Source organism: Mobula birostris, chromosome 9 (genome assembly GCF_030028105.1).
Source record: "Mobula birostris isolate sMobBir1 chromosome 9, sMobBir1.hap1, whole genome shotgun sequence".
In the NCBI taxonomy this organism is placed as follows: domain Eukaryota; kingdom Metazoa; phylum Chordata; class Chondrichthyes; order Myliobatiformes; family Myliobatidae; genus Mobula; species Mobula birostris.
In genome coordinates this window covers 4807203-4822789 of record NC_092378.1, presented here as the reverse complement: position 1 = coordinate 4822789, position 15587 = coordinate 4807203, and the positions used below count along the sequence as shown (strand labels likewise).

Genomic DNA, 15587 nt, shown 5'->3' with positions numbered 1-15587 from the left:
GCAGAAAGTTGGAATCTCAGTCAGCTCCACCGTGGGCACTGGCCTCTGCAGCAACCTGGACATCATCAAGGAGGGATGCCTCAAAAAGGCAGCGTCCATTATTCAGGACCCTCAGCGTCCTGGACCTGCCTTCTTCTCATTGAGACCATGAGAAAGGAGGTACAGTAGTCTAAAGACACACACCGAATGATTCAGAGCACCTTTTCCCCCTCTGCCATCTGATTTCTGAATGGACATTAAACCCATGAACTCTACCTCACTACTTTTTTTTGCACTACTACACAGATATATACTTCAGTTTTAATTGTTCACAGTTTTATTATTATGCATTGCATTGTACCGCTGCTGTGTAACAACAAATTTCACGACATATGCTGGTGATAGAAACCTGATTCTGATTCTGTTCTGGCGAGTATGATGGGAACGCTGTGTTGGCACCAGAATAGCTGGCAACACTTGCGGGCTGCCCTCAGCACATCCTTAGGTTGTGTCGGTTGTTAAGGCAAACAACACTTTTCACTGTGTGTTTCGACATACATGTGATAAATAAATCTGAATCTGAACCTGAACGGCTTCCTGTGGCAGTTTGTTCCCATACCATAACCACTGAAAGCACAGTCACTTCAAATGTGTTTGGTTAGATATCTCTCACCAGCCTCTCTGGGAAATTAGTACTTCCCAAATGAGTCAATGGGCTCGTCACATGCTGTTAATTTCCTGGGCCTTGTCATCTCCGGTTCTGCAGACTCCCTCCCTAAACAAAGTTGTGAGAGACTTGAACTTCAGCCTACGGATAACTTGAGCCAAACTTCAGCCAGAGTTTCTGCACAATGACCTCTCGTTACTCTGCAGCTGGAAGGCTGATCCAGCCGATTGCGTGGTTAAAAATCAAACATTTCTCTCAAAGTGCCCTTGAACAATCTGTGGATAACTGCATTTTTACAAAACAACATGTATCATTTATCTCATCGTCTCTTCATTTACTTCACTGTTTGCTCACATTAACTTTGTCCAGAGAATTCTGATGTAACCCTACCCTCTGTGGGTGTGTATGGCGTTGGTTTGTAGATACCTATCATCTGCCCGGGTTACTGTCAGGTAAAAATCCAGAGACAAGTTCAAAGTAAATCTATTGTCAAAGTACATATATGTTACCATATGCAGCCCTGAGACTCATTTCCTTGTGGGCATACTCAGTAAATCTATAATAGAATAATAACCATAATAGAATCAATGAAAGACCACACCAACTGGGCATTCAATGTGTGTAAAAGACAACAAGCTACACAAATACAAAAATAAATAATAATAATAATAAATAAGTTAGCAATAAATATCAAGAACAAAGTGATAGGTGAAACCGGGAGTAGGGGGAGAGAGGGGAAGGGATGAAGTAAAGAGCTGGGAAGTTGATTGGTGAACCAGACACGGGGCTGGAGAAGGGGGACTCTGATAGGATCCACTGAGATGCCATATCTGCTGTGGACCTGTTGCTTCGGCAGGCGAATTGGAGCAGACCAAGTTACTTCTCAGACAGGAGTTAAAATGTTTCATCACCAGCCTCTCAAATTACTTCATCACTCTGGATGTAAGTGCTACTGGGCAATAGTCATTGCGGTCAGTTACCATGTTCTTCCTAGGCACTGGTATGATTGAAACCTGCCTGATGCAGGTAGGTAGCTCAGAATGATGAAGTGGGAGGTTAAAGATCTCAATGAAAACTCCAGCCAGTTGATCAGCACAGGTCTTTAATGTACACCCTCTGGAGCAGATGATTTCCATGGGTTCACCTTCCTGAAGGGTGTGCTCACGTGGCCTTGAGACTGAAATCATAGGATCATAGTCATAGTCATAGTCATAGTCATACTTTATTGATCCCAGGGGAAATTGGTTTTTGTTAAAGTTGCACCATAAATAATTAAATAGTAATAAAACCATAAATAATTAAATAGTAGTATGTAAATTACACCAGGAAATAAGTCCAGGACCAGCCTATTGGCTCAGGGTGTCTGACCCTCCAAGGAAGGAGCTGTAAAGTTTGATGGCCACAGGCAGGAATGACTTCCTATGACGCTCTGTGCTGCATCTCGATGGGATGAGTCTCTGGCTGAATGTACTCCTGTGCCCAACCAGTACATTATGTAGTGGATGGGAGACATTGTCCAAGATGGCATGCAACTTGGACACATCCTCTTTTCAAACTCCACCGTCGGAGAGTGCAGTTCCATCCCCACAACATCACTGGCCTTTTCATTGGGGATGTGTGAGTTTGTAACTGTTCTTCCATGCTTTGATGATCAAAGCGAGCATTGAGCTCACCTGCAAGTGAAGCTCTGTTTCTGCCTATGTTGCTTGGTTGTACTTTATAAGACGTGATAGCGTTCAAGCCCTGCCACAACTGTCGACCCTCCTTCCATGATTCAAGTACAGCCTGGTATTTCCACTTCACCCAAGTGCAATAGAACAAACTGAACATTGGACATAACGCATACATAGAGCATAGAACATTAAAGCACAATACAAGCCCTACAGCTAATGACATTATTATTTACTTAAGCTTATCATGCTTACTGGGGCACAGGCTGCTAACAGCAGCTTGCCAGAGTCCTCTGTCCTGAGCCAGTCTTTCAAGTTGTCCACAGGTGTGGCCCATCTTCGAAGATCTTTCCTTTCTCAGAGATGAGGTCTTTGGAACCTTTTTTTGGCCGTTCTGTATCTCTGTGTTTTTATGAGACGGGATTGCTCACCCCACACTCAACCCTCCTCCTTCCACAGCCAGGCTTGTGACAAAAATCTGGATTTGTTGCAATTTTCCTATCGCCACAATAGATCACCTGGACAATGGCCATCCCTGTGTCAAGCTCAATCATGTCCTCAGTTCTAATCAACAAGTTCCAAAACCTGGGTGTCTGTACCTCCCTCTGCAACTGGATCCTTGATTTTCTCATCTGGAGACCGTAGTCTGTGCAGATTAGAAACAACATCTCCTGCTTGCTGACAATCAACACTGGATACATGCCTAGTCCACTGCTCTAATCTCTCTTCACTTGGACTGTGTGGCTAGCCACAGTAGAAGTGTTACTTATAAATTTGGCAATGACACGATTGTTAGCAGAATTTCAAATGGTAATGAGGAGGCATAAAGGCATACAACCTTGCACTCATTGTCAGTAGGACCAAAGAATTAATTGTGGACTTCAGGAAGGGGAAGTCGAGGGAGCACACACCAGTCTTCAAGCGATCAGATGTGGAAAGGGTGAGCAGTTTCAAGTTCCTGTGTCAACATCTCTGAGGATCTATCCTGAGCACAACATATTGATGCAATTACAAAGAAGGCACAACAGTGGCCATATTTCATAAAGCATTTGAGGACATAAAATTGGTATGTCACCAAGGACACTTCCAAATGTCTACAGATGTACCGTGGAGAGCATTCTGGCTGGCTGCATCACTGTCTGGTATGGGGAGGGGCACTGCACAGGGTCAGTAAAAGCTGCAGAAGGTGGTAAGGTCTGCCAGCTCCATCATGGGCACTAGTCTCCCCAACAATCTTCAAAAGGCAGCGCCTCAACAAGTTGGCATTGATCATTAAGGACCCCCATCACCCAGGACATGCCCTCTTCCCATTGTTACCATCAAGGAGGAGGTACAGGAGCCTGAAGACATACACTCAATGATTCTTCCCCTCTGCCATCTGATTGCTGAATAGACAGCAAACCCATGAAAACTACCTCAATATTTTTCTCTTTCATTTTGCGCTACTTATTTAATTTAATTTAGTTTTTATATGTATTTATTGCAATTTTTAGTTTTATTATTAAGTGTTGTAGTGTACTGCTGTCGCAAAGCCACAAATATCACATCAGTGATATTAAACTGACTCTGGTTCCTTTTCAGCCCAGGTGAAGGGTCTCGGCTCAAAACAATGACTGTTCATTCCTCTCTGTAGATGCTGCCTGACTTGCTGAGTGCCTCCATTTCTGGATTTCCAGCATTTGCAGAAGCTCTTGTGTTTACAATGTGCCAAAAGCTCTCTTTACAACTCTATGTACCTGTGACGCCACTTTCAAGGAATTATAGATCTGTATTCCCAGACAACAAGGTTGTTTTTTTGTTTCTATATATTACTGAACAAGAATGTTAAAATAAAGGCTATGTTAGCCAGAAAGCCAGAGTAGGTCTGTTGAAAGAATTTTGTCAGTGTGAACCTATTATTTTACAAATAAGAATTAGAAGTATTTTAAAAGAAGTAACATATAGTGTTACATTATAATGAGCAATTGAAGTGCTGGCAGTATTAAGGTACACAAAAGGGAGATTTTGGATTCGGTGCTGTGGTTTGCAGAGGGTATTGACCTATCAATCACACAGAAGGGGGCGTGTCTACAGGTTTTATTAGATATTCCAATGTAGAGCAAGGCTAAATATTCCTGTCCAAGCCACTGACTGAGATCAAAGCTGGAGGAGAGAGGACAGCACACCAGAGAGCAGAAATAACTCTCGTGACGGAAGCCCCAACACCAGGCAACTAAAGCAGCTGGAAGTGGACAATGGATGCAGCATTTCTGAACAAGGATGGAGAGAGTGGCAAGGTAATTATCCAATGGGTGACTCGGGCAAGAATAGGAAATTGAAAGGAAGTGGGCATTTCTGCTCTTTCCCACCTTATCACTCATTCCTCTACACACACACACACACACACACACACACACACACACACACACACACACACACACACACACACATATACATATACATACCCACACACTTCAATACACACACAGACTTACATACACATATATGTATACCCACACACTTCAATACACACACAGACTTACGTACACATATATATATACCCACACACTTCAATACACACACAGATGTAAACATGTGCATACACTTGTTTATACACTGACACACTACATCCCCTCACACACACACACACACACACACACACACACACACACACACACTGACACACACACACACACACACATCGTCCTCCCCTCTATGAACTTTGTCTACATTTCTTTCTGCCTCAGTAAATCAGCTGGCATAATCAAAGACCCTACTTTTGCTCATCATCTCCCTCTGGTTGTCCTCCTCCATCCTTTTCTCCCATCGTCCACTCGCCTCTCGTGTCAGATTCCTTCTTCTTCAACCATTTACCTCTTCCACCTATCATCTTCTCATGTTGTCGCCCCCTCTACCCACCCACCTTCCCCCTCACCTGGTCTCACCTGTCACCTGCCAGCTACCCCTCCCCTCCCCCACCATCTTATTCTGGCTTCTTCCCCTTTCTTTCCAGTCCTGCAGAAGGGTCTCAACCCAAAACTGTTTATTCCCCTCCATGGATGTTGCCTGACATTCTGAGTCCCTCCAGCATTTTGTACGTGTTACTTTGGATTTCCAGCATCTGCAGATCTCTTGTACCTAAAATAAGATAATCTGAATCAGCAGATTGGGCGACTACTTTGCTTTTGTTTATTCCACAAATTCTAGTCAGACATTACTTTAATTTTCCATCTCACCACCATTCAGATCCGGTCATGGCATCCAACTCTGTTCCAGTGAAATTGTGGGGAACCAGGATTTGAACCAGTGGATTAATTTATTAATGTCACATGTACCAAGGTACAGTGAAAAGCTTTGTTTTGCATGCCACCCATACATTACAGCAGTGCACTGAGGTAATATAAGTGATTTGAAGAATACATCTCGCCAAGCTCTGAACTCATCATCAGTGATTAACCTGGGGTCATTGGGTGTTTCACCCTTACCTAGTGACCCAGCTTTGCTTGATCAAGCCACAATTTGTCATCCTCTACCTCATTAGCATGTTAAGTACACTTCACGATCATACACAATCACATTTCCTTTTCTGGTTTCTGATGTGGATGATATTGATCACGTGGAGTTTGCGATGATTTGTCTGCAGATTTTAAAACTGGCCTACTTATACAGTTTTTAGTGATGTTGTTGTCACTGGGAAAAAAATTTGCACAGCACAAGATTTTTGTGCACACTGGTCATTATAAATTTGAGGGAACATGTCATGAGTGGGTGCCAGAATCCCTGTGGGTGGCTTTAGAAACATAGAAAACCTACAGCACAATACAGGCCCTTCAGCCCACAAAGTTGTGCCGAACATGTCCCTCCCTTAGAAATTACTAGGCTTACCTATAGCCCTCTATTTTTCTAAGCTCCATGTACCTATCCAAAAGTCTCTTAAAAACCCTATCGTATCCGCCTGCACCGCCGCCGGCAGCCCATTCCACGCACTCACCACTCTCTGAGTAAAAAACTTACCCCTGACATCTCTTCTGTACCTACTCCCCAGCACCTTAAACCTGTGCCCTCTTGTGGCAACCACTTCAACCCTGGGAAAAAGCCTCTGACTATCCACACGATCAATGCCTCTCATCATCTTATACACCTCTATCAGGTCACCTCTCATCCTCCGTCGCTCCAAGGAGAAAAGGCCGAATTCACTCAACCTATTATCATCAGGCATGCTTCCCAATACAGGCAACATCCTTGTAAATCTCCTCTGCACCCTTTCTATGGCTTCCACATCCTTCCTGTAGTGAGGCAACCAGAACTGAGCACAGTACTCCAAGTGGGGTCTGACCAGGGTCCTATATAGCTGCAACATTATCTCTCGGCTCCTAAATTCAATTCTACGATTGATGAAGGCCAATGCACCGTATGCCTTCTTAACCACAGAGTCAACCTGCGCAGCTGCTTTCAGTGTCCTATGGACTCGGACCCCAAGATCCCTCTGATCTTGCTCTTACTCCTGCTTCTGGATGCTCTCCAGCTCTCACAAAGTTGATGATTCAATTGCAGGATTGAGCTCGCTTGCTGTTACTGATTCTTAAGAAGGTTGCCTCTGCAAGGCTCTTCAATGCCTGGTCATGTCTCCAGTTGTATTGCTTCTTTCCAAGGCTTTTTGGGCAGCAGCTCAGGAGAGGCTGCAAAGTTCCTCTCCTGGAGCACAACAGACGGTCTGGGGCAAAGCAATAACCAAATGCAGAATGTAGTGTTACAGTTACAGAGGAAGCGCAGTCCATGACAAACAATAAGCTGCTAAGCTAAGCCATAACCAGGTATACTTTGAGGTTAAAGCAACACTCACAACACGCTGGAGGAACTCAGCAGGTCGGGCAGCGTCTGTGGAAAAGATCGGTCGACGTTTCCACGGATGCTGCCCGACCTGCTGAGTTCCTCCAGCGTGTTGTGAGTGTTGCTTTGACCCCAGCATCTGCAGATTATTTTGTGTATACTTTGAGGTTACGAGTCTGACTCATTGTATTAGGGAATCATTCAACAGCGGGTTAAATCTGTGCTTGAGCATGATGGTACAATAGGTGCTTTCAGCTTTTGAATCCGATAGGAGGGGGGAGAGGGGAGAATGTCCGGGGCTCCACTTCAGACAATCAGTCTCCACAACTTTTTGTTTCAGATTTATCCAATTTCATTTCATCCATTTACATATTCAGACCAATTCCTTTTTTTACTTCTATCATAACCTCCCTCACACCTTTATCATCTACTATCTCCTGCCTGGTACACAATTCCACATATTCCTGCCATTCTCACTTACCCTGCATCTTAAAACTTGTTTCTCTTAACTATTTACAATTATTCCCCTGATTTGAGGTGCACATCTATCGATCCCTCAACAATGCTATGAAGGTTGATAGGATAGTTAAGGAGGTGTATGGTGTGTTTGCCTTCATTAGTTGGAGGATTGAATTCAAGATCCACGTGATAATGTTGCAGCTCTATAAAGCCCTGGTTAGACCATGTTTGGGTACTGGGGTATTCAGATCTGGTTGTATCAGTACAGAAACTATGTGGAAGCTTTAGAGAGGATGCAGAGGAGATTTTCCAGGATGCTGCCTGGATTAGAGAGCACGTCTTATGAAGATAAGTTGATCGAGCTAGGGCTTTTCTCTTTGGAGCAAAGGAGGATGAGAGGTGACTTCACAGAGGTGTATAAGATGATAAGTATAGGGGGGACGTCAGAGGTAGATTTTTTACCCAGAGAGTGGTGGGTGTGTGGAACACGCTGTCAAGGGTGGTGGTGGAAACAGATACATTAGGGAAATTTAAGAGACTCTTAGATAGGCACATGGATGGAAAAAGATCAAGGGCTTTGTGGGAGGGAAGCGTTAGATTGATCGTAGAGCAGTTTAAAAGATTAGTTCAACATCATGGGCTGAAGGACTTGCACTGTGTCCTTTAAGTTCTATGTTCAGTTCCGGTGAAAGGTCATAGATCATAAAACACAGGAGCAGAATAGGCCATTCGGCCCATCAAGTCTGCTCCACCATTCCATCATGGCTGATTTATTATCCCTCTATGAAACCATAAAACAGGAGCAGAATTAGGCCTTTCAGCCCATCACATCTGCTAGACTTGAGGTTAGCTCCACAGATCCACAGATGGTAACTGGCTGTTTCCTACAATATCTGTTTCACCTCACATTTTCAGCTTCTAAATGTTTTACGTACTTTTATAAACATTTGTTCTAAAAATGGATCAAGGATGACATTCTAACTGTAAAGTAAATGGAACTGTTTGCCATTATGCTGTTTGCTTTCCCTCCTCTAGAAATCCATGTACATCGAGGAGCAGTCCATCAAGGGAGATGTCATCTCCGTAATGTTCTCTTTGAAGGAAGACTTTGGAGCCTTGGTTAAGGCCTTGCGTCTATTTGAGGTAATTCCCGCTGTATTTCAATCCACCCATTGTGATTGGTTCCCTAAGATCAACGATGTTCCAACCATTTTATTTGGAAAACTAATTCTTCTATTCTGAAACTTGGACTATTCTATAATCAGCACATAGAAAGCACAGAACAATACAGCACAGGAAATAGGCCTCTCAGCCCATACTGTCTGTGCTGAAAATAATGGTAAATTAAACTAAAACTCTTCTACCTGTAGATGATCTATATCCCTCCATTCCCTGCATACTTATCCTTGTAGACACCATTATCATATCTATTTCCACCCCTATCCCAGCAGCTATGCTTGGCACCCATGGCTCTGTGTAAAAAAAATTACTCTTAAATTTTCTCCCTCTCACCTTCAGACAATTCCCTCAACTGTTTGATATTGGTACTCTGGGAAGTAGATTCTGACTGGCAACCCTATCAATACCTCTCAGAATCTCATGAACTTCCTTCAAGTCTCCTGTCAGTCACTGTCACTCAGAGGAAAGAACCCACGTTTATCCAATCTTTCCTCATAGCACACGCCCTCTGATCCAGGCAGTGTCCTGGTAAACCTCTTCTGCATCCTCTTCAAAGCCAACACAATGTTCCTGTAATGGGACAGAGCAACTTGCTGAAAAAAGCATATAATTGTCAAGGATTTCAAGGTTCAAAGTTCAAAGTAAACTTTATTATCGAAGTACATGTATGTCACCATATACAATCAGTTTCCTGTGGCCTACTCAGCAAATCTATTGAATAGTAACCATAACAGGATCAATGAAAGATCAACCAGAGTGCAGAAGACAACAAGCTGTGCAAGTACCAACATAAATAAGTAGTAATAAATAATCATCATCATAGCTTGTCACACCAGACAGACAGCCACTCTAGTGTTGTTTGGTTGACGTTGAGCAGGTCAGTGTTAGCTCAATCAGGTGAGAGTGGACAGTTGCGCAGAACGTGTTCAATGTTCTGCACCCTTTCGCCACACTCACAAGATTCACTGGTCTTTAAACCCCACTTCACCATATTGTCTCCCATCCTACAAACTCCCGCTCTCGCTCTGTTGACAGTGCACCACTTCTGTCTGTCAAGCCGTGCCCTGACTAGTAACATTTCTGTGGGGTCCTGCACTGTATTGTTTGGTGGGGTTCTGGCTTCTGTTTGTTGCCAGAGGTCAATCCTGTATGTTCCGTGCGGTAGTTCCTCCACTTTTCCTCGATTTTAGGTGGTTGGAAATTGACACATGATGATGTAGTGGGTGCCGTGGATCCGAGTTCTGTTTACCTTTTTCAATTTTTGTTGTAGTGTGTCTTCGGATCTCTGGGGGTGCAATGCCTGCAAGTCTGTAAATGATGTTAGTGGGTATGGGGCGCAGTGTACCTGTGATTATTCGGCAGACTTCCTTAAGCAGCGGGTCTATTTTCTTCGCATGGGCTGATCTGCCCCACACAGGTGCACAGTAATAAATAACGAGAACATGAGATAGTGAGATAAAGAGTCCTTACAATGAGATCATTGGTTGCAGCAACATTTCAATGATGGGGCAAATGAGTGTAGTTATCTCCTTTTGTTCAAGAGCCTGATGGTTGAGGGGTAGAAACTGTTATTGAACTTGTGGTGTGAATCTTGGGGCTCTTGTACTTTCTAGCTGATGGCAGCAGTGAGAAAAGAGCACGGCCTGGGTGGTGGGGTTCTCTGATGATGGAGGCTGCTTTCCTTTGACAGTGTTTCATGTAGATGTGCTCAATGGTGGGGAGGGCTTTACCAAATCCAGTACCTTTTGTCAGATTTTTTGTTCAAAGGCTTTAGTGTTTTCATACCAGGCTGTTTCGCAGCCAGTCAATCACTCCCCACTACACATCTATAGAAGTTTGTCAATGTTTTAGTTGCCGTGTCATACCTCCGCAGACTCCTAAGAAAGTAGAGGCACTGCTGTGCTTTCTTCATAATTGCACTTACACGCTGAGTGCAGGGCAGATCCTCTGAAATAGTAAAAACTAGGAATTTAAATTTGCTGACTCCCACCTCTGATCCTCCAATAAGGATGGGCTCATGCACCTCTGGCTTCCCTCTCTGAAGTCTATAACTCACCTTGGTTAATAGCACAAATTCCTCTATATAGAGGTACAGGCTGATTACACTACGTGTAATTCAGTGAATCTGTGAGATCTGTTGCCACAGGCAGCTGTGGAGACCAAGCCTGTGTGCATATTCAAGGCAGAGGTTGATAGATTCTTGATTTGTCAAGGTATGAAGAGATATGGGGAGAAGGCAGTAGACTGAGACTGAGGGGAAACGTGGATCAGCCATGATGAAATGGCGGAGCAGACTCAATGGGCCAAATGGCCTAATTCTGCTCCTATATCTTATGGTTTCATGGTTCCGTTGAGTCTGAGCTTCATGCAACATATAATATCAGAAAAGTCTTATCACAACTGCACAGGAAATTAGACAACACTCACAATTTTGTTTTAATTACATAAGCATGGATTTATTTACAGTGGAGACCATTCCAGAAAGTTGGAGCAACAAAGGCCAGACAACATCTGTGGGGGTGGGAAAACAAATGGTCAAAGTCTTGGATCAAAGGGGGTCAGACACCCTGAGCCAATAGGCTGGTCCTGGACTTATTTCCATCTGGCATAGTTTGCATTTTGTTATTTGATTGTTTGTGGTTTTTGTATTGCTATATTTATGCTCTACTCTTGGTTGGTACCGCTGTAATGAAACCCAATTTCCCTCAGGATCAATAAAATATATCTATATATCTATCTATCTATCTAAGATGGGAGCCAGAATGGGAAATTTCTCCCCAATCCCCCTTCTCTCTTTTTCCATTCCCATTTCGGGCTCCCCTCTCACCCCTTCTGATGTCCTCATTTTCCATCACTTCCCTCTGGTGCCTCTTCTCCTCCCCTTTCTCCCATGGTCCTTCATCAGCTACCAACTTGTACTCCCCTCCCTCCCCCAACCATCTTACTCTGGCTTCATTCCCTTCCTTTCCAGTCCTGGTGAAGAGTCTCAGGCCAAAAGGTTGACTGTTTATTCCTCCCCATAGTTGCTCCATAGTTGCTGCCTGACGTGCTGAGGTCCTCCAGCACTTTGTGTGTGTTGCAATGCCTGTGATTTTCTGAATTTTGATCCACTGGAATCACATTGGGATATTGAATTTTAAACAGGACAGCTGAGGAACAGGCTCCATGTCGTTGCTGAACATGGTGCCAATTTAAACTGATCCATGTTTCCAATGTTGGGGGAGTCCAAGACCCAAGGACACAGTCTTAGAATAGAGGGACGACCTTTTAGAATGGAGATGAGGAGGAATTTCCTTAGCCAGAGAGTGGCGAATCTGTGGAAGTCAATGCCACAGACGGCTGTGGAGGCCAAGTCATTGAGGAGATTAAGATTATGAAGACACGTAGTCCTCTTTTATTGTCATTTAGTAATGCATGCATTAGGAAATGATACATTGTTTCCTCTGGTGTGATATCACAAAACACAGGACAGACCAAGACTGAAAAAAACTGACAAAACCACATAATTATAACATATAGCTACAACACTGCAACAACACCATAACTTGATGAAGAAGTCCATGAACACAGTAAAAGTTCAAAGTCTCTCAAATATCCCACATCTCAGGCAGACGGGAGAAGGAAGAACTCTCCCTGCCATGCCGACCACAGTCCGACTCTGAGTCATCCGAAACCTTCGAGCTCCGGATCAGCTCTCTGGCACCGACTACTGAGCGCCATCTCTGTTCGAACGATTCGGCCTCAACCTCGGTCGCCAACAGCAGGCAAGGCCGGGGATTTTGAGGCCTACCCTCCGAAAGATTCCCGACCACACAGTAACCACAGCAGCGAACGGGCGTTTCAGAAATTTCTCCAGATGTTCCTCTGTGCTTTCACGTCCCTCTCCATCAAATCAGAATTTAAGGCAGAGGTTTATAGATTCTCGATTAGTTAGGGCATGAAGGGATACAGGGGAAAACAGGAGATTGGGTCTGAGAGGAAAATTGGATCAGCCATGATGAGATGGTGGAACAGACTCAACAGACCTAATGGCCTAAATCTGCTCCTATTTCTCACGGTTTTATAGTCTTATTATATCCATCCTCTTGCATTTTCATGTGGCTCTCTTGGAATCTTGTGTTCTGGTCAGTTCAGTTCAGTTCAGTTCATCTCATAGGAAGGATGTGGAAGCTTTAGAAAGGGCACAGGGGAGGTTTATCAAGATGCTGCCTGGATTAGAGGGTATATCTTATGAGGTTAGATTGAGTGAGGTAGGGCTTTGCCTTTTGGAGCAAGGGAGGATGAGAGACGACTTGATAAAGGTGCACAAGATGATGAGGTTTAGATCGAGTGGATAGACAGAGACTTCTTCCTAGGGCGGAAATGGCTAATAAGAAAGTGCGTAATTTGAAGGTGATTGGAGAAAAATAGGAGGGATGTCAGAGGTGTGCCTTTTAACACAGAGTGGTGAGTCTATGGAATGCTTTGCTGGGGTGGTGGTAGAGGCAGATAAATTAGTGATAATTAAGATACTCTTAGATAGGCACGTGCGTGAAGAAAAAATGGAGGGCTATGTGGGAGGGAAGGGTGAGATTGATCTTGCAGTACGTTAAAGGTTGACCGAACATCATTGGCCAAAGAGTCTGTACTGTGTTGTATTATTCTGTGTTCTATACAAAAACTTACCAAAAGCCACTGTTGTATCTACTTCCATCAGCAGGTCAAATGAAATTCACAAAATGAGAAATTCATGTTTGGCTTCTGGCCCCAAAGGCCTGTGCAAAAACACGTACAAAATGCTGGACAAACTCAGCAAGCCGGGCAGTCGCCATTTCGGGCCGAGGTCCCATGTCAGGACTGGAAAAGGAGGGGGAAGAAGCCAGAATCAGAGGGTGGAGGGAGGGGACAGAGTACACGTTAAGATAATGTGAGAGGCTGCGAGGTGATAGGTGGAAGAGGCGAAGGGCTGAAGAAGAAGTAATCAGATCGGTGAGGACAGTTGAACCATTGAATAAAGGAAAGGAGGTTGGGAACCAGAGGGAGGCGCTGGGCAGGTCATGAGTGTGGGGGTGGGGAAGGGAAAGGGTGAGAGGGCTACCAAAGCAGGGAAAATCAGTTAAAAATATAAGTGGTGTTGGATCCTGATGTTTTGGTTCTTTAAAATCAAGAATGAGGCATAAAGCTTGCTGCTTATGGCCATTTTATTGCAAGTTACAAGAACAAAAGGAAACATGAGAGAGCTGAGAGAACGAAAATAAAGAAACAAAGGGAAAACCAGTCGTGGTCGTCTCAGACTCAATGATAACAATTAACCTATAAAACAGCTGGATTCAAGTGCTGTGACACCTACTACTGAAAACTAAGCTCTAGAAAAATAGAGAAGTTACTGTACCATAATTACTAGAAAATTCATTGAACAATTACATGTATATAAAACCAGAATTAGGCCAATTGGCTCAGTGATTCTGTACTACCATTTCATCATGGCTGATCTATTTTCCCTCTCGGCCCCAATCTCCTGCCTTCTCCCCGTTTCCCCAGAGTCTATCAACCTCTGCTTTATATATACTCAATGACTTGGGCTCCCAGCTACCTGTGGCAACAAATTCCATGGGTTCACCATTCTTTGGCTAAAGAAATTCCTGCTCATCCTCATTCTAAATGGATGGCCTTTTATTCTGAGAATCTGTCTGGTCTTAGACCCCTGCACTACAGGAAACACCCTCTCCACATCCACTCTATCGAGGCCTTTCAATATTCAATAGATCACCATAGGTGATTATATAAAAATATAAGAAAATGTAGGAAAGTTCAACTATAAGAAAAATAACAATTCCACACTCCATACCAACAGTGAGGAGGGGGAAACAGAGGGAAATGGTTACAAGTTAGAGAATTCAGATTCAGGTTCATTTACATCAACAACCAACACAACTGGGGGCAGCCTGCAAGTGTTGCCATTCATACCAGCATTCCCACAATGCTCGGCAGAACACAGAACACAACAATCGACAACAGTAAAATAAGCCCCTGTCCTCCCTCCCTCCCACCGCCTGCAAACACATGGACAGTCCTGTAACCCCAGGACATGTCTTCAGTCTCCAGTCATCGGGCTTCAACCTCCAGCCTTCCAGTCGACCTTCAACTGACGTTGAACAGACTGGGAGACATCAGCTCACCTCAGTGTTGATGTGCCCTCTACATTACTGTGCTTAGATTCCCTTGCATCTGGAAAGATAAATGGTCACAACTTTGGGTAGAAGGTGACCAAGATGCAACATATAATGTTGCTCCTCCAACTGAGTTTGGCCTCATCAAGGCAGTAGAGGAGGCCAGGCAGCGAATTCAGCTGGCAGCCAATACCTGTGTACAAGAGCAAGGTTAGCATTTATCATTTTATAAATTACAATTTCCCTACAGTGCGTAAAAACCGCCTCTGACTGTTCTACTCTCTGCCACTTGTTCTACAATCATTAGTGTGGTAAACTTTCCCCTGACCCCACATTTTTTCTTTAAAGATGCAGCGCAGAATAGGCTTTCTGACCCTTCGAGCATGGCCACCAATATCCCCAAATTTAGCCCCAGCCTAATCCCAGGACAACGTATAATGATCAGTTAGCCTACTAACTGGTATGTCTTTGGACTGTTGGAGTAAAAATCAGAACAAGTTGACATATTCCCTGGGGAGGATGTACACACTTCTTACAGAGGATGCCAGGATTGAACTCTGAACTGTGACACCCCAGACAATAACAGCGCCATGCTACTGTACCACATCCTATCCTCCATGTAGGAAATCTGTAGCTTCTTGAATCAGAAACACCAAGTGTCTGATGAACACAAGA

The 15587-nt window shown here is 44.0% G+C and overlaps 1 protein-coding gene across 2 annotated transcripts in view; it reads left to right on the top strand.

Annotated features, from left to right (window-relative positions):
- The first annotated feature begins 4444 nt into the window (after positions 1 to 4444).
- The window catches only part of pah (phenylalanine hydroxylase), a 96789-nt gene continuing 85646 nt past the window's right edge, over positions 4445 to 15587 (top strand). Inside the window, exons 1-2 of one of the 2 annotated variants that reach the window (XM_072267410.1) lie at positions 4445 to 4592; positions 8620 to 8727. In XM_072267410.1, coding sequence (XP_072123511.1) covers positions 4551 to 4592; positions 8620 to 8727 — 150 coding nt within the window. In that variant the 5' untranslated portion in view covers positions 4445 to 4550. Of the gene's footprint in view, positions 4593 to 5619; positions 5635 to 8619; positions 8728 to 15587 lie in introns of those variants that run through there. The other variant, XM_072267411.1, reaches the window with a different exon arrangement.